General features: G+C 46.4%; 1 protein-coding gene across 1 annotated transcript; it reads left to right on the forward strand.

Moving 5' to 3' along the window:
• Positions 1 to 2,458: 2,458 nt before the first annotated feature.
• Positions 2,459 to 3,861, forward strand: NKX2-8 (NK2 homeobox 8). Its single transcript, XM_055309039.1, has 2 exons — positions 2,459 to 2,615; positions 3,299 to 3,861. Exons 1-2 carry the CDS (start codon positions 2,459 to 2,461, stop codon positions 3,859 to 3,861), a joined length of 720 nt encoding a protein of 239 aa, XP_055165014.1.
• Positions 3,862 to 19,628: the final 15,767 nt, after the last annotated feature.

The following is a 19,628-nucleotide window of genomic DNA, read 5'->3' on the forward strand; positions in this document are numbered from 1 at the left end:
TGGAGTGAGGGGGAAGACCAAAGTTGCTGGCTAATTCAATAAAGATAGTTTTAAAAAAATGCCAGCAGATGTAATCATAAAACTTATAAGGTCCTAAGAAGTTACCATATCTATTCTCCTCTATTTCAGATAAGGGTGGGGGGCGGAGGGGGAGGTGGGGGGGAGGGTGGTTCAGAGTGATGAGGCCATTAGAGCTAGTTAGGAGCTGGGCTGGGGTGCCAACTGACTCCCAGGCCAGAGCTCCTTCTCCCTGACACAGCCATGAAGTTCAGACCCCAAATGGGAGTCTATCCTAATGCTTCCGTAAGATGGTTTCAATCAGTGCTCTCCTTCCACCTGTCTCTGAAAATTGGGGTAGCAGAGGTTTGCCAGGCATCCGGCTCTAACTGGATAGAAGTCCTGGAAGCCCTGGGTCAGTCTGTGACCTGCTCAGTCTCTGGGACGCTGGGGCTTAGGTGTTGGGCGCAGTGGGCCCCGAGTTTCAGGCTTCTGCTCCCCCACCCCCATCCCCCACCTCCCGCCCCCCTCTACTCCTGGCTCCCTCTGCCGCCCATCTCGAAGAGGACAGACAAGTCATTTCAATTTAATCTTATTTAAAAAGACATAACTAATAAATCTATTGCCGGGGCGGCGGAGAGACGGCCAGCAGAGTCGATCGTGCTCCCAATCCCATTGAACCCCATTGAAAACCATGACAACACGGGACAAGCTCCGATTTATCCCGGCGTGCTAAAGAGCTTTGTGAGCAGGCGTCAATCACGCATTATTTCGGACTGAACAAATGCAAAATCTTGACTGGAACAAATGCTTCCAACAGGTCCGGGGCGTCGAGCTCCATTTCCCCTTTGTCCGCGGCCTAGCAGTTGGCCTGTATTGGGGTTGCCTCCGCCCGACCACCCAGCGCGCGGCGCAGCCCGGGGAGCCTTGGGCACGCTTGACAGGGAGGCTGATGGGGAGGGTGCACCGGGCCAGCGAGCCCGGGCCACTGCACAGGAGCCAGGTCCGGGGTAAGCTCAGGTGCAGCTAGGGCTTCGGGGGCGGCCACCCAAGCGCCGCGCCGCTCTCCAGAATTTAGCAGCCAAATACCCGAAGGGCGGCTGCAGAGGCGAGGCCTCCAGAGCGGCCCCCGCGAGCCCCGCTGAAGCGCGAGCGCGGGGAGCCCTGGGCCAGCAGAACGCCCTGCACCTGGAGCGATTGCTGGGGTGGGGCTGTGGGAGCTGGATCTCAGGCCCGCACCGCCCCCCCTCCCCGCCCCCCCCACCCCCCGGGCGGCAGGCAGACCCTTCTGCCCGGCGAGCCCAGCCCGGATTCTCCCGGTGATCCGGTACCGGCTAGCGCGAGGCCTGCCCCGCCCGGGGGCAGAAGCCGTAGCCCCGGGACTCCGCCCGACCCGAGGCCACAGGGCTGAAGCTCCCCAGGGGCGCCGGAGGGTGTGGCGACGCCAAGGCCATCCAAAGCCTCCGCGGCCTCCCGGTGAGACGCGCCGTCGCCCTGGGCCCACGCGCGGGCCTGGGGGGCGGGGCGGGGGCTCCGAGGAGCGGCGGCCACGGGGCCCGGCGGTGGCACCAAGGACCTGAAGCGCTTGGCCCATTCCGCCTCGGTTCTGCGGGTCTGGGGAACCGGGCGCAGGGCTGGGCTCCCGCCCTGCAGCCAGCCCTTCGCAGCTCCCCGCGCGGGGAGCGTTAGGGGTGTGGTTTCCAGCCGCCTTCCAAGCCCGCGGCCCGGCCGGCGGCGCCAGACCCCTCGCGCCGCCTGCAGCTCCTCGCCGGAGTCCCCGGAGGGGCCCCAGCCCAGAGCAGAGCAGAGCGAGCGCGCCGGGGCTTAACGCCGCCTTGTAAATCACTTTCCGGGCAATTGCGGGCCACGAACGCTCTAGCAAACAAGCTCGAGGAATAAAGCAAACAGGGAATAAATTCCTGGGTGCTCACACACCCACCCATGCCGCCCCCACCCTAGCCGGCGCTCCTTCGGGGCCAGGCCCCGCGTCAGCCCAGGAGGAGGAGGAAGCCGGGGCTGGGACAGGCGGGGGGTGACCACCGCTCGCCACCCAAGATGTTATTCATTGGTAACAATCCCCATTATCTGTCCCCACTTTGGGCTAATCAGACGGAATCGCTAATGCCGGAGAGCCGCTTCCTGCCTCCTCTGGGAGGTAACGGGGCGCGGGGGGGCGGGGGACGGGGCGGGGCGGGGCGCGGGGGGCGGAGGTGGCACCTTCCGGGCTCGCTGTCTTTGGTCCAGCACTCATCAGGTACTTAACACCCCGGAGACCCGGACCTCGGCTTTCAAAGCATCCCGGGTGGGAAGAGCTGTTTATATAAACAGAGACCGCGCTGTAAGCGCGCTAATATCCCGGCAGCCGGCGCATGGCGTGCGCCTCGGGCGCCCACTCGTAGCGGCGGCGCCCGGGCCGCCGCGCCGTTCCCTGCCTGCCCCGCCCCCCTTCCCCTCCGTGGCCATGGCCACCTCTGGGCGCCTCAGTTTCACCGTGCGCAGCCTCCTGGATTTACCCGAGCAGGACGCACAGCACCTGCGGAGGCGTGAGCCGGAGCTGGGCGCTCCCGGGCCCGGCCCCTGCGCCGCCTGGTTGGAGTCCGAGCGCGGCCACTACCCCTGTGAGTACGCGGAAGACCGCGGGGGGGGGTCGGGAGCGGGGAGCAGAACCGTGCGCCCGACCCACCCGGCGCCGGGCAGTCCCAACCAGCCTTTGGGCCAGAGGCTCTGTCCTCCTCAAACCCCGATGCCATTCGTGCCCTAGTCAGCACCGCCCGAGGGCAGGTCCTTGCGCCTGGCACTGACGCCCGGGATCTGGGTTGCTGTTTCTAGAGCTCACGATTTTTTTTAAATATTTAAGAAACGGCCCTTAAATGTTTGAAAACACGGCCACATTCTCAGGCCTCAGTCCGGGATGGGCCGCATTGGCGAGCCCAGCTCCCCAGGGCTTTGCAAACCTCGGCCACCTCTTGCAGTGGCCGTGGAGGTGGCCCGGGTCGGTGACCGAGCTTGCGGCAAATTGTCCGCTAGCGCAGCGACCGGTGCGGACTTGTTTTAAGAGGGCCCTGGAGAGTTTCTGAGGAGGTGGTGGGGGGAGGGGGGTCTCATCTCAGGCTGTGGCATTTGGAGAGGCGGGGGTCCGGTTGTGGGCCCAGGGAAGGGCATGGTGTCACCCCAAGAGCCGCGGGCAGGTGGCGGCGCCCTCCGGCCGGCGGCTCCAGGCGCGCGGGCGCGCGCGCGGGCAGCAGCCCGAGGGCGGAGGAGCCGGCGTCTCACGGGGCCGTGTCTCCTTTGCCCCCTCTAGCCTCGGACGAGAGCAGCCCGGAGACCAGCCCGCCCGACTCGTCGCAGCGGCCGTCCGCTCGGCCGGCGTCTCCCGGCTCAGACGCGGAAAAGAGGAAGAAGCGTCGGGTGCTGTTCTCCAAGGCGCAAACGCTGGAGTTGGAGCGACGCTTTCGGCAGCAGCGCTACCTGTCCGCGCCCGAGCGCGAGCAGCTGGCGCGCCTGCTTCGCCTCACGCCCACACAGGTCAAAATCTGGTTCCAGAACCATCGCTACAAGCTGAAGCGCGCGCGCGCCCCGGGCGCGCCGGGGGCGATGGAGCCGCCGGACCTCGCAGCCCCCGCCGAGCTGCGCGCTGCCCCGGGCCTGCTGCGCCGCGTGGTGGTCCCCGTGCTGGTGCGCGACGGTCAGCCCTGCGGCAGCGGCGACGTGAGCGCGGCCTCCGTCCGGGACAAGAGCGGCGCGTCCACGGCTGCCGCCTGCCCCGTGCCGGGCTACGCCGCCTTCGCGCCCTGCTCGGCGCTCGGCCTCTTCCCCGCCTACCAGCACTTGGCGCCCCCGGCCCTGGTGTCCTGGAGCTGGTGAGCCCGATGCGGGCCGCGGGCACCCGGGGCTGCCCCGGACTTCGGGGCGCCTGTGCGGCCGAAGCCGGGCTGGGGGCCGAGATCCGCAGGGCTCCCCCGGCCCCTCCTCTCTGCGGGCCCCACCTCCCTGGGCGCAGGGGTCTCCCGCCCCGCCCTCGCCAGCCGCGGAGCAGGGAACTTTAGCCAGGATTTCCCCCCCTCTCCTCTTCCCTCCACCGCCAGCCCCAGAGCTAGATTTTATTGCTTAAACCTTATTTGTATATTTTTAAATAGCTATTTGTATGGGAAGCAACTTATTTTTTAAAGAAATAGAGTATTTTTCCTCTTTGTGGTGCTGCGAGAATAAAATGTGTAGGGTTGAGTCCCCCGAGCGCCTGCCGGGGACGTACCTGGCAGCTGTGCTCTCCGGACCGGAGTTCAGGGCGCCAGTCCACTCTCCCCTCCCCCCCCCGCCCCGGGTTGCGTGGAAAGGACAGATCCCCGTCCCGACGCAGCTTTAGGAAGATACTGGGGGGAAGGGGTGGAGGGAAGAGGTTGCGGTTGCGGGGCTGGAGGGGGGGGGAACCGGAAACCCTGGGATCCCTGTCAAAGGGAGGTGCTCTGGGCCCGAAGTGACTTGGAGGCCCCTCTGGGCTCCCGAAGCTGCTGGTGTCTTAGACACCAGAAGTCAACCCAGTTGGCCACGATAGGGCATAATAAGCTTTCCCATAAGGATTATTCTGGAGACGTGCCAGCTGGGCTGGGGGCAGAGCATACTACGTGGGAGCAGCCCTGGCCTGGTTGCAAGCTGTCCTTTTGGGGACGGAGGAGCACCCGCGCCCGGAGGAGCACCCGCGCCCGAGCACCCGGAGAATTTGTAAATCCCAACTAAGCCTGAGACTGCCTCGCTTGGCATCTGTGATTTCCTGCCTCTTCTTAGCTCTACTTGAAGTGGAATGGGGAAGGGGGTAGCACAATGAAGAAATCAAAGGGTGGTGGGAAAATGACCCTCCTCAGGGCTGCCAGTTGAGAGAAGACTGCTTTGGAGAGCCCTGCTGGGCCTACGTAGGTGTGGGATCTGCTAGTGGGTCTCATTTCACCGGCGGTCCCCATGCACTCTCATCTCGGAGATGTAGTTGTTCCACCCTTGGAGTTTGTAACTGCCCTTCACCTGGGAATCGGGAGCTGCAGAGCTTGCTGTGAGAGTGTTTACCCTCTGGGAGAAGTGACAACCTGCCTCCCTGGTGCCCACTGCAAGGAGATGTGCGTGAGGAGAGTAGGGTCGGAGTTCAGATCCAGGGAAGGGAACAAGGGCTCAGTGAGGCCTGTGAAGAGTAGGCATTGGGCCAGTTTGAGACCCTAGTTTTCTTCCCCCACCCACAGGAGGTAGGGTGGCTGAGGCAGTGTCATCACCTGGAATTTAGTGGAATGGGGAGAGAGAGGACAGAGGGGGAAGGGAGTGGGGTGTTTGGGTCTCAGCTGCTGGCCACCTTGCCTTCCATATGGATGCGGTTATCTCAGAAGAATCTCGATTCTTAAACCTCCTTTTGTCTTGGGAACTGAAAAGGCCATTGTCAGGCCTGAAAAGGACCTAGACAAAATCCGCACTGTTTCAATTCAGGAGTCTGTTTAATCAGTCCCTGGTGACAATGTCGTGGGTGTTAGAGAGGACAATAGTATCTTTTTAAACCTTTTTAAACCTTGTGGCCTTCAGGAAGACAAAGGGCTTGAATTTTATGGGCTTACAACTTCAATTAGAACAGTGCCAGTGTGCATGGGAGATTATCAAATTTGTATCATAAAACCTCTTTCTAATAAATGATTGCTGGGGAGGGAGCCTGGACATTGTAAGACATATATTAGAAACCACCCTGGGGGCTTCCCAGTTAGCCCTGGCAGAGCAGATGGGAAAGAAAAGCAGGAATGGATTTCTGAAGAAGGCCCCAGTTGGGACTTACCCTGTAGTCAGCTGGCTGGGTGCTTGGCTCTTCCATGTTCTTCCTCCAGAAGGAGTGTTGGCTCCAAGAATGGAGGTAAAGGTTCGCAGGTTTGTTTCTACTATTGGTGGTGACAAAAACCTGAATATTTGGTAGCAAGTACAAAATCACCACCTGTTCAGTTTCGTGCCTTTTCTTCTCTTGGAGTTCCAGAGGAAGTATTTCTTGGGGTGTGCAAAGTGGAGAGAGCCTATTGAATATGAGCCTATTGAATTGAATATGAATATGCATACTGAGGGATCATGAAGAGAACCTCTTCTCAGGAGGCTCTTTGGGAGATCATGTCCTTGGCCAAAATCATCCAGATGTCTATCCCCAGTAAGAAAGACCTGCTTCCCAGTGAAGTGGTCAAAGCCATAGCAGGATGCCCACCAGCAAGCCAGCTGCTATCTGGGGCAGGAGAAGGCAGAAATTTCCTGTGACATTAGCATCAGAGCCCATCCTGTACAAACTGTTACCTGCTTCCTCTTGCTTCCTTCCTTTAGAGAGGAAAGACTTCAAGGAAGAATTAAAAATGTATTCCCATCACCACTGACCCACTTTAAAGACTCAGGCTGTCAATTTCCTTCTGTTCACACCTGAGATAAGTTGTGAAAGGTAAACGTCAGTTCTCTGTGTGACCTAAAAGATCAGTTCTTCCAGGCTCTGACAAGAGAAGCTAAACCCAAGGCCTCTCTACAGGCAGCTGGGAGAACAGTCAGGATCTCCCTTCCTAGATGAGAGTATTTTAAACCTGTTGCCCATCACCAACATCACAAAGGGGATTAACACTGTGTGTTGAAACTGTTCCAGGCATTGTTCTAGGCACTCTCACAGAAACCTTTATGTATATGTATATACATGTATATATATATGTATATACATACATATATATCATACCTTTATGTATATGTATACACATGTGTACATATATGTATATGCATACATATACATACATATATATATCATATATATTATATATATATATAAAATACCCCCATTTTACAGATAGAAACTGAGACTCAATGGGTGGGAGTAAGTGACTTGCCTAAAGCAGTTGTAAACCTCATAAAATGTTACCATCATCCTTACTACATGTAACCACCCTGCAAACTGCCCTTAAGGAGGACAATCGGAATCTTGATGTGACAATGTAGATACTACCCAACCATCCTAAACTAGGTACTTCTGGGTACCTCAGGGCCGCTCACAGAAGCTGATCACAGGCATCACAGTAGTTGCTAACATTTATTGATGCTTCCTGGGTACCGGGAAATAGTCTAAGTTCTTTTACTCAATAAACTCATTCCGTTTTCACAACAACCGCATGAGATGGTACTATACTATATCCACTTTACAGATGAGGGAACTAAAGGCCAAAGAGGTCACAAGTAACCTGTCCAGGGTTGCCCAGCTAGTAGGTGACAGGCTCTGAATACTGGCATTCTAGCTCCAGATCCCACATGTTTCACTGCATGGCGGGAACAATTTTCCATTCTTTATGTTTTATTTCTCCCAGTAGCTAGTCCTGGTTGCCTTACAGATGCTTCTCTAAGAGACCTGTTCTTTAGCATCTTTATGTGTCTCTGTTTTTCCCTCCCTCCCTCCCCGTCTGCACACAGCCTCTGTGTTGCCCCTATGTCTGTGTGCATTCTTGTCCAGCTGTCAGTGAAACACAGCTCTTATTGCAGGGCGCAATATTTTCCTGTGACGATCATTCCACCATTCTTCTACCAGAAAAACATCTGCTGCTGCTGCTGCTGCTGCTGCTGCCTTGACACCAATTGTCCACTCAGCATTTGGCAGAGTCACTGCTGACTCTGATAAGCTCCTCTGAGCTTTCCCAACCCCCAGGCCCAGACCCCTGTGGAGCTTTATGACTTTGGCTTTGCTGGCCCCTCCCCCCCCTCATCTTCCTCCTCCCTGGGTCCCCAGTGTTATCTTTATTATTAAATATCATCCTCTTCCCATTTTCCCTCTTTTCTTCCATTGTAAACACTTTTCACTTCATCTCACTTAAGTCTCTTGTGGGTGGAGATTGCAATTTTCACTTCAATTTTCTTTCCTCATTGTTCAGAGGATCTTACATCTTAGCAAGTCTCTTATCTGACCAATTTAGCACTTTAGAATCTTAGATAATGTGCTACTGATGGGTTAGAAGGAAGTTATTTGAGCCCAGGTTAACCTATACCTTCCCTTCTAACAATGGTGTTTAGATGTTTCTTATTCTCTTGCCTCTGACACACACAATTAACTTACCTCTTACACACACACATACATACATACATACACCCACACTTTACTACTTTAAACCATTTTAGACTTAGGAATAAAATGTTCAGGCAGGATAATTATGGGCTTAGCATGGTTAAATGGTTTGCTAAGCATGTTTATCTGTTCTCTGTGTTTCAGTTAACCAGCCTAGGCAGGTAATTTGTAAACATGAACAGTAGAGAGTCAGAGAAGCTTTTGGAATGCTGGGAAAGTACTCTCCTTACCACCCCAGGGAGTGGTCATTTTTGTAGATGTGATTGTATCATTTACTATTCAAGATCTGCATGAGAAGTTTTATTGCTCCAGGTCACCTATCATTTTTCCAAGTCACACATTATTGTGGGAAGGGATTTACTAAATAGCTCCTTAATTATTTTTAGAATTCCAATTCTACATCTTTTAACTCACCTCCAACCCCTGCCCTCCAGACTAATAACTAAAGAATATGACATTCCCTTTTCTCCTTTTTAGCCACCATTCATGCTACTCAGTCTATAAGCTCACCAAAGAAACAAACCGTATTCCTTTCAATGCCAACCCATAGAGTGGTGATTTACTAGGAAGAATCGATTAGAGTATTAAACAGTCACACACGTACCCCGAAATTTCAAAAACACAGGGGTTCTTATTTTTTCCAACCATGTTCAGTGGAAAGTTTTTATTGTTTATCCAGAAAAGTAACATCATCATATTTTAGAGGTAAAAGAATATTTTCTCTTCAATACCCTGCCCTGTGGGCCAATAAAAATCTCTAGGTCTTATTGAGGTCATGTAATTTCAAAAGCTGCTATAGTTTCACTACAGCTTCTGTGAGTAGAGTGTTATGGGAAGAACATTTGAAGGGACCTTGGTCATGCTTAATTTCCGTCTGCATTCTGACTGGGTGGTCCTTTATGAGTCAACAGGTTTTCAAATGGATTTCCTAGCTAAAAGCTCTGAATTGGACTGTCCCTTTGCTCTCCTTCCAATACCAACTGTCCCCCACCCCCTTTTTTCCTAGAGGCTAGATAGCATACTTGGCAGAAATCACTCGAAGGGGAATAGAGGCTGTTTGCAAATTAAACTAGAGACTAAAGTGCCAAACAATCCATTAAAAGGGCCCTTGAATCTCTCACCTGAGATGTCTGTTATACCTTCCTCTTCGAGCTTTATTGAAGGATAGTGTGTTGATCAAGCAGCTCTTCCTCTTAAAGAAGTTATTAGCTTACATTTACATTAAACCTGAGAGGTAAATTCTCAACTAGAGGCAACCTGAATCATCATATATCAGGGTCTGCAACTGTCAGAGAAGCATTAGTGCAATGGCAAGAGAGGTTGTTTTGAAATACAGAGCAAGAAGCACGACATACCAGGAAAGGACAAAAGAAACCTGGTCTGGTGAGTAAAGAAGTAACTGCTTTTCTGGGAAGCTGCTTTTACTGCCTAATTACATTGATGGATTCAGTCATTTGTCTGACCCAAGTGTTCAACGGTGCTGGTGCTCCTAATTCATTACAGGGAAGGTTACATATAAAGTCAAAATGTGGAGAGAGCAGAGGATTTTCTTATTTTCTATATTTGTAGATGAAACTTCACCTTAAGGTCATCATTTTATCAATTTGAGTGTGGGGAGTACCCCAGGGGACCAAATGAATAAAATAGAACTCCCAGAATATTGTTGTCCAGGAAACATTACAAGAATGTTCTCTTTTCTTCACCTAACTTGTCATTGATTGAAAGGACCGTGAACGTGTACTTAAATATTAAATACTTCAGGTATCCCCAACAAATGAACAACCTAATTCCACAACTGTCCTATTCACCTTTAAATTTTAAGTAGGTAAATATTCTATTCATGTATGTGACACATATATAAGTGGGGATGAAGCTAATTTGGGGAATGTTCAGTTCTTTTCTCTTAATGAGAAAGAAAAACTCTAATTTATAATCTCACTTGCCAGACCAATGTAGGATGCATATTGGCTTTCTCACTCTAAAATTAACATATTTTCTTTGTAAGATAATATGGAAAATACAGAAATGCATAAATAAGCTGTGCTTTTAAATACAGCTATTTTCATATGACACTCTATCTCTTGTTAATACAATGGTGTAATGAGCAGGAGACTCAAATGATTAATAGTGCAGGGAGGAAAAATCTCACTTATATCATTGCAAATTATTACCACAAAGAGAAATGACAGAGATCGTATATGTTTGAAGAGAAAAATTCCCCTTTATCCTTCAGTTTCATCTTCCCTGTAGCCTCAGATTGTTCCTCCACCAAGAGTCGTCTGTTGGGAACCATAACCATTTCTGCCCCTTAGCAAGATAAAAACCAGACTGTGAAGCAGGACTAATTGTGTGACATTACTATTAGTCCTAGTTCCTTCAACCTTCATCTACAGATAATACCACATATCACATATGGTTAATATGAGTACTAAATGCATGAACATGGGACACCTGGGTGGCTCAGTGGCTCAGCTCTGCCTTCGGCTCAGGGCGTGATCCTGGAGTCCTGGGTTCGTGTCCCACATTGGGCTCCCCATAGGGAGCCTGCTTCTCCCTCTGCCTGTGTCTCTGCCTCTCTGTGTCTCTCATGAATAAATAAATTAAAATCTTAAAATAAATAAATAAATGCATGAATAGTGTGTGATAGTTAGCAATGGATAAATGCAGTCCTTACTCCATTCTACGGAATGTACTGAAGGCTTTTACGTACATCCAGTGTAATGTTCAATTTATTTAGTTTATCATAGCAGTCAGTTTGGACTAACTTTCACAAAACACATAACCCCAACACCTTAGTGGCTTAATTCCAAAGTATTGTTCCTTCCATGTATGTTACATGTCCCTGCAGCCGGGCACTGTCTCCTTTTCATTCTGAGACCTAGGCAGAAGGAATATTCCCCCTATAATGCATTTCAGAGGAGAAAGAGAACAAGACAGAATCATACAATGGCAGTTAAAACTTCTGATTAAAATGGGCATGTATCACTTCTCACATTTCAGTCTCTAAAGCAGTCACATGTTCAAGCTTAAAATTGGGAGGGGAGGGCGATGGGCATTTTTTTTTTAAGATCTTATTTATTTATTCATGAGAGGCAGAGAGAGAGGCAGAGACACAGGCAGTGGGAGAAGCAGGCTCCTCACGGGGATCCCAATGCGGAACTCGATCTTGGGACCCCGTGATCATGCCCTGAGCCAAAGACTTATGCTCAACTGCTGAGTCACCCAGGCGGCCCGAGGATTTTGAAGAGTGATACAATTTATTACACATTTGTGTTCTTAAGTGTCTAATTTATGATCAAATATTATGCATGCTTACAGATATTATTTATTATTCCTTTACATTTCCAGAAGAAATGTCACATTTCATACTATAAAATACACACTACACATACTATACATTTTATGCTATATTCCTTTGAACAGCACCTATACCACAGGCTCTTGTAACATTTGGGAGAGTGTCAACACCCAACTTTATAGGCAGGTAGGAGGGCACCAGAATGCTCCATGAGCAGTGATCATCAAGAATGAGAAAGGGTACTGTGTACCTGCTCAATTTGAGAGCTATTTCTTTTTTTTTTTTATATATATTTTTGGTTAATTGCCAATTTTTTTTTTAAGATTTCATCTACTCATGAGAGACACAGAGAGAGAGAGAGGCAGAGAACAGGCAGAGGGAGAAGCAGGCTTCATGAGGGGAGCCCGATGTGGGGGGCCCAATGTGGAACTCGATCCTGGGACTCCAGGATCATGTCCTGGGCGGAAGGCAGACACTCAACCAGTGAGCCACCCAGGTGTCCCTTGAGGGCTATTTCTGCGGAGACTACTCTTCCATGACTAACCTGTAGGTGATAAAAAACACTGCAAGGTCTAATTACATTCTCATTTACTTTATTATTATTCTAGGGAGTCTAGTTATATAATAATGTGAGTATTAGAGCAATGGAAAGATAAACAGCGGTAATTTGGAATGCCAGAGAATAAATTCATCAATCCAGTTTCCAGCTAAATTCACAACATAGCCTTGTGTATTACCTGACAGATGATCACACAACCACACAAAACCTGTTTTTAATTTAGGAGCATGATTTATTTAACCAACTCTCAATTGATAAATATTTATATAATTGTATTATGTAATATAAGTTTTACGGTTACATAAAATACTGAAATGAATGTTCTCATATGTGCTGTGCATCTGCCTCAATATTTCTTTTCTTTTTCTTTTTTTAAAGATTTTATTCATTCCCTCACAAGAGACAGAGAGAGAGGCAGAGACACAGGCAGAGGGAGAAGCAGGTTCCCTTCGAAGAGCCCTATACGGGACCAATCCCAGGACCCCAGGATCATGCCCCGAGCCAAAGGCAGATGCTCAACCACTGAGCCACCCAGGTGTCCCTGCACCAATATTTCTTAAGGAAAAATTCCTACATATGGATAATTGGCTGAAGTGGTATGTACATCTTTAAGGCTTCTGATTCTAATCCATTGGTTCTCTCACTCTTCACTATGCCCAGTCCTTTGATGCCCTCACTTCCTCCTTACTCAACTTAAATTCCTCAACCAACATTATCATCATTCATTTGAACATATCCTTAGCACCCGACCTAACTTCATTGTACTCAAGGCAAAACTATAACACCTGTTGAATCCAACTCTCCATCTACTCTGCACCTGTGGTCATTACAGTATGGCCGGAGAAAAACACAAGCACATTGACTAGTCTCAGTTTATGGCCACTAACGTGAAATGAGTCCTTAATGTTTCTAGGCCCTCATGCTAGCCCTCTAGACCATTCATTCTCCCATTATCCTCCTTGCCTGTTTCGTACCATGTTGTTTCTCATCAACTTCCCATCTCTCCCCTCACCCCCATTCTTACACTCAGGTTCCTATTTCACCTTGAAAACTAAAATAACCTAAAGAGAGAAAAATCTATAGGTTTCTTTTTTTAAATTTTTATTTATTTGTTCATGAGAGAGAAAGAGAGAAAGAGACAGAGACACAGGCAGAGGGAGAAGCAGGCTCCATGCAGGGAGCCTGATGTGGGACTCAATTCCAGGACTCCAGGATCACGCCCTGGGCAGAAGGCAGGTGCTAAACTGCTGCGCCACCTGGGGATCCCTGATTCCTACCACAACGCTACCTTAACCAGCAGGTGCTTTCTTATATTCTGTCTTCCCAACTGTTACCATAGATGAATGGTCTCAGCTTCAAGGATATCACTCCAGCAATTTTGCTCTCTTACTTCTACATTATCCATTTTTTTTCCTCTCAGCTGTATCATTCCCACCAGCATATAAACATATTGCTGTCCCATTTTTAAAAAGATATTTTCTCTTGACCTTCTTCCCTTGACAAAAATCATCCCCTTTGAGCAAAACTCTTTAAATACTTGTCTATACTCACAGTTTTCTATTTCTCTCCTCCCATTCTCTCTTGTTACAATCTTCATTTTCAAATTTACTCACAATAAAATTCACCAATTTGTTGAGTTTTGAAAAATGTAAATAGTCATAGAACAACCACCACAATTAAGATATAGAATATTTCTTTTTTTTAATTTTATGCCTATTTATTTATTTATTTATTTATTTATTTATGATAGACATAGAGAGAGAGAGAGAGGAAGAAACACAGGAGGAGGGAGAAACAGGCTCCATGCCGGGAGCCTGACGCGGGACTTGATCCGGGACTCCAGGATTGCGCCCTGGGCCAAAGGCAGGCGCTAAACTGCTGAGCCACCCAGAGATCCCCTATATAGAATATTTCTATCACCCCCAAAATGTTTCCATACACCTTTTATCCTGCTTTCTTTGGATTAAATGAAGGCTTTTTTTTTTAATGACTCTATTTTATCTCTACTATTAGTTTATGAGTTATACTTGTTTTGGTTTTTTATATTAATGGTTGTTCTAGGGATTGCAGTATATATCTTTAATTTTTCACATTTTACTTTTGAAAAAGATTATGCCATACTTTTGAAAAATATTATCCCATATAATAATATGGGATAATAATCCCATAATAATCCCATATAAAATATTATCCTATATAATAATATAATAATATACAACAGTATATTTCCAAATTCTTCTTCCTTGGTGCTGTTGTTCTTATATATTTTGCTTCTATGTATGCCATAAATCGTGTAATACATTGTTGTTAGTTTTGCTCTAAGTAGTGAACTATGTCTTAAAGAGTTTTTTAAATATGAAAAACTTCTATATTTGTGTATATATTTAACATTTCTGGCACCATTCTTCATTGTGTAGATCCAAAAATCTTTATTATTTCTTTTTGCATAGGGCTACTGGTAATAAACTTCCTCAGCTTTTGTTGGTCTTAAATTCTTTTTTCAAACAGAAGATCCTATGTGGTTATTCCTGAACCAATCTACTAGTAGGGAAGTATAGAAACGAAGAGAAAAATTATTTTCCCAATAAAACACATCCAACTGTTCAGATGGTAGTGATATTTTCAGTTTGATATGGTAAGATACTAGTGACCTTAGTATAGCATAAAAATGTGTGCCATCTTATGTGCTATTCCTCAGAGACCCAGGTTCATTCTTCCCCAGTGTTTCCTCTTGGAGTTATACCTGATTTTATTACCAGTTTTCATCCACATCCATCAGGGAATGGGATGATTCTGTTTTTGTTTCTTGGCCAGGAATTATTTGATCCTGAAAGTCTGTAAGAAAACAAGCTAAGGAGCATAGTCAACTGCATTCACCACAATGGAGAGTCAGAGAGCAAGAGCAGTCTTATATTTTTTTAATTAATTAATTTATTTGAAAGAGAGTGTGCGTATGTGTACGCACGTGATGGGGAGAGGCAAAGAGAGAGGAAGAGAGAGGAAGAGAGAGAATCTCAAGCAGACTCCTGGCTGAGTGCAGAGCCTGCCCCCCCCGGGGGGTGTGGAGGGCCTCGATCTCACGACCCTAAGACCATGACCTGAGCAGAATAAAGAGTTGGACGCTTAACTGACTGAGCAACCCAGGAGACCCTAGTCTTATAAGATTTTTATTCTGCTTTTACTTTTGAAAAATATTTTCATTTGGCACATAGGATTCTGGATTGACACATTTTTTGTTTCAGCGCTTTAAAGATATTGTGCTATTTATCTTCTGGTCTGTGTGGCTTCTGGTGTGAAGTCTACTGTCATTCTTTACCTTTATTCCTCTTTTTTGTAATGTATTATGTTTCCCCTGGCTGCTTTAAGATTTTTCCCTTTATCACTGGATTTCAACAATTTGATTATGATGTGCCTTAAAGTAGTTTAATTTATGTTTATTCTATTTGGGGTTTTTCAATCTCTTTGGATATATGAATTTATAACTTTCAAGAAATTTGAATTTTTTTCAGGTCATGATTTCTTCAATTATATTTTGTGTCCCTTTCTCTTCCCCAAATCTCCTCTCCTCTTGGACTCCAACTAGAGATACATTACACACTTTGATTAGTCCCACAATTCATTAAGGTTGTATGTTTTTTTTTCCTCTCTCTGTATCTCATGTTGTTTAGTTTTTTGTTTAAAGATTTTATTTGTTTGTTTGAGAGAGTGAAAGAGAGAGAGCGCATGAGCAGGAGGAGGGGCAGAGGGAAAGGGAGAAGCAGGCTCCCCACTGAGTACAGAGCTGGATCCCAGGTCTCTAGGATCATGACCTGAGCCAAAGGCAGCCGCATAACTGACTGACCCACCCAAGGGCCCCTCATGTTGTTCAGTTTAATTTGCAGTATCTTATTTTTTTTAAAGATTTTATTTATTTATTCACGAGAGACACACACACAGAGGCAGAGACACAGGCAGAGGGAGAAGCAGGCTCCATGCAGGGAACCCTATGTGGGACTTGATCCTGGGACTCCAGGATCACGCCCTGGGCCAAAGGCAGGCGCTAAACCACTGGGCCACCCAGGGATCCCTGCAGTATCTTAAAGTCCACTTATCTTCTCAGTATTATATTTTTTATTTCTAGAAATTTTATTTGGATCTTTTAAAAATATATATCTTCCATTTCTCTCCTCATCAGTTTATGTTTCTCTTAACAACTTTGATCATGTTTATAAGATTTCTTATACTTGTTTTACTGTCCTTGTTTATGTATTCCATGATTTCCTGTCATTTCTGGTTCTGTTTTCTATTGATTGCCTTTTAATCTGATTGTGCATCATATTTCATTGATTCTTTTTAAAGGTCTGGTAATTTTTAATTGGATAAAGAATTGCAAATTTTGGTTTACTTGTTACTGTATTGTGTTGTATTCCATTAAAGATTGTTAATTTTTTTTCTGGCATCCAATTAAGGTGGATAATTTTAATCCCTTTGAGGCTTGATTTTTAAGCTTTCTTAGAGTGGGTCCAAAAGAGGCTGCATTTTGGACTAATTTAGTTATATCACTATGACCCTTCTGAGGACTCCAACCAATGTATTATGAGATCTCTTCATTTTGTTTGGTGGGAACATGCATACCATCCAGCACTGTGTGATCTCCAACAATTGTTCTGGCTACTCCTTTTGCAGCCTTGGGGAATTTCTCTCATTTCTGTGCAGATCAGTACTTGGCCAAAGACTCAGGAAAACTCCTCTGGATATCTTCAGAGCTTTTCTCTTTGAAGCACCTCCTTTTCAGTATAATTCTAGCTATCTTGATATCCTCAAACTTTATCTCTTCAATTCAGTAAGAGCCTTAGGGGCAAATTGCTTTTTCTAGGAATTAGCAAAACCTGGGAAGGGGTGACTACACTTGACAGAAGATGAGCCATAAGAAATCTAGTGTTAAGAAACAATAAAAACTAACGCTTTATAAACTTCAGGATATCCCTCTTTAATTTCATCATTAGATAGAGGTGATGAATATTACATCTCCATGTTTCTGAAGCCGTGTTCCCCAGAAAAAGGTAGTTAAATTTATAAGACTTGAGAATGAAGTCTCTAAATGTGAAGGGAAACTTCCTACAGGAAAATAAATTTGTTCGAACACCTACAAAGGAAGAAGAGATGGGGAGAAGGGTGGGAGTAGCTGTGGTCCGTTTTGACTGATGTCTGGACTCGAACTGGCCTGAAATTGTGGCAGGATGTATGAGGTTAGGCAAAAAGGAAGTGAACAATTGAGAGACCCAACTCACTCTCCCTCTCTGTTTACCCACACACACTAGTAGATCGATTTATCTGTACTTTGTTTAAAAGCAGCTGTGATTCAAAAGAGAAGAGAGTATGTCAGACCACTTTCCAAGGCAACTTCAAGCATTAAATAACTGAAAATTTTTTTTCTTCCTCCAGTGGTTCCTTCTGCAAAAGAAGGTGACCCTACACGGTTGGATTGCTCTTGTTTAGAGATTTGTCAGCATTGTTTTTTCCACTTTAAGAGATGTTTTCAGAAGCTGTGAAAAAAGAGTGACAATCACTGATAACATCAACACCATCATCCGAAAAGCAACCACGCCGGTATGTGTGCACTCTGCATGGTGTGTTAGTAATAGTTGGTGGGAGGAGGGGTGGGGAGGACCCAGGGCTTTTCCTTGTTATTATGTATTGTGAGCCAGGCTTTAGGAAAGATATATCTTGCTGTAAATGTTTGCTATTAAATCTACCAGCGCCAGTCAGAGCTAGGACTAATGGACTTAGTGAATGTAATTTAGGCAAGGAATTGCTCAAATTTAGAGCATTAGACTAGGGAAGCTCAGACTAGGATTTGTGCATTTTAGATAGGTGGCTTAGAAAACCAATTGGTAATGTCCTTTTCAAACCTAAGATTCTGTGATGCTATTATTTGTGCGTGTGTGTATATAGGGCACGCTGTATGTAAAATGCCTGCTGCAGCTGTTCACCACCCTGAGAATTCCCCTTCTCTGTGCTGTGGCTTTCCACTCTACAAACTCTCTCTCCACCAACACAGCATCTGCAGCAGTGAGAAGGGTTTTACAGCCTGCCCTGACCTTTATCGTACCAATGCTGTTTAGAGTGGGATGGGGGTGGGGAGGCAGGGGGAAAAGAAAAGTGTCCAAGGAGGGGCATTTATCCCACCTAAAAAGGTCCACAATTCTGATTTGTGTTTTTATGTTGTATGAAGCACGCCAGGTGTAGGATGTCAGAATTTTGTTATTTAACTATTATATACCATTTTTTCTTATAGTCTAACCTGTGCTTGCAGTTTTATTTTCTACTGTTATTATAAGTTTCTCTGGCCACTTTCTGAATCTTTAGGACCTGAATTTCTCTCTCCAGCCCTTGGCCTATACCACAATACTCATTTTTCATAATTGGTTTTCTTTCTAGGCAAAATTGAGGTTTGAGGTAAATGTGTCACCAATAAAATGTATGGTTGTGGTATATTTATGTATCTGTCAGCCTTTCATTTATTTAAAAAAATTAAAGACATGATTACTGTGTAAAAAGAAAGGAGTTAACTTGTTTAAAGGCAAAGTGATGGGAGCACCTGGGTGGGGAAGTTGGTTAAGTGTCTGACTTTTTTTTTTTTTAAGTGTCTGACTCTTGATTTCAGCTCGGGTCATGATCTCAGGGTGCTGGCCATGAAGCCTGTTTGAGATTCTCTCTCTATAAAATAAATAAATACATACCTACCTACCTACCTACCTACATACATACATACACACACACATATAGTAAAGTGATAGCCATTTGTATTTCTAGGTGACAAAAAAGGAAAGCACATTGATTTTGGAATGAGAAAAGTTGGGTTCAAAGGGAGGTTCTGCAGCAGCCCGGGTGGCTCAGTGGTTTAGTGCCGCCCGCCTCCAGCCCAGGGCCTGATCCTGGAGACCCAGGATCAAGTCCCACATGAGGCCTCCTGCATGGACCTGCTTCTCCCTCTGCCTGTGCCTCTGCCTCTCTCTCTCAATCTGTGTGTGTTTCTCATGAATAAATAAATAAAATCCTTAAAAAAAAAACAAAACAAAACAAAGGGAGGTTCTGCTGTTCTCTGCCTGCAGTTCCTAACAGCTCAGTAACATTGAGAGTTACCTGTGGCCGCCTTTGGAAGGGCCTACAGAAAGTTGCCATCAATAGAGATTTTGCACTGAATAATTAGGAATGGGGAAATATTATGGTTTCAAAAATGCCTATACATTTTCTCTTTGCTCCCACCAACACCCTTCCAAATACTAAAACTTAAAAATATCATACTAAATCTTAAAAAAAGAAAAAGAAAGGGAAAAAAACCACAGGAATATATTAAATCTGATGTTACTTTATTTAAAGCCTTTAGGATAGGTGATACTCTCTATGAAATAAATTTTTTTCTAGAGCTGAAATGCAAAAACACTGCATCATTTTTATGAAAAATCTAACTCGCCTAGGAAAGCCTTCATTCTCTCACACAGGGCCTTGGCTCCTCTGAAATCCTCCCCGCCACCGTTTGCTTCAACCCCTAGAGGGCAGCATGCCCTCAAAGAAACTCACCCAGGGCCCAATTAGAAGCCTTTTAAATGGCAATTACCTTCTGGAATTGTTTCTTAACCTTAAAAAAAGACCTTAAAAAAAAATGTCATTAGAAACACTAAGGAATGAGAGAGAGTGTTAGCAAT

This window comes from Nyctereutes procyonoides, unplaced genomic scaffold (assembly GCF_905146905.1).
Source record: "Nyctereutes procyonoides isolate TBG_1078 unplaced genomic scaffold, NYPRO_anot_genome, whole genome shotgun sequence".
Lineage (NCBI taxonomy): Eukaryota > Metazoa > Chordata > Mammalia > Carnivora > Canidae > Nyctereutes > Nyctereutes procyonoides.

Excerpts from the sequence above, each read along its gene's own strand:
- NKX2-8 (XM_055309039.1), top strand. The coding sequence starts at position 2,459 with ATGGCCACCTCTGGGCGCCTCAGTTTCACCGTGCGCAGCCTCCTGGAT. Across the intron at positions 2,616-3,298 it reads CGAGCGCGGCCACTACCCCT|CCTCGGACGAGAGCAGCCCG; the intron begins GTGAGTACGCGG and ends TGCCCCCTCTAG.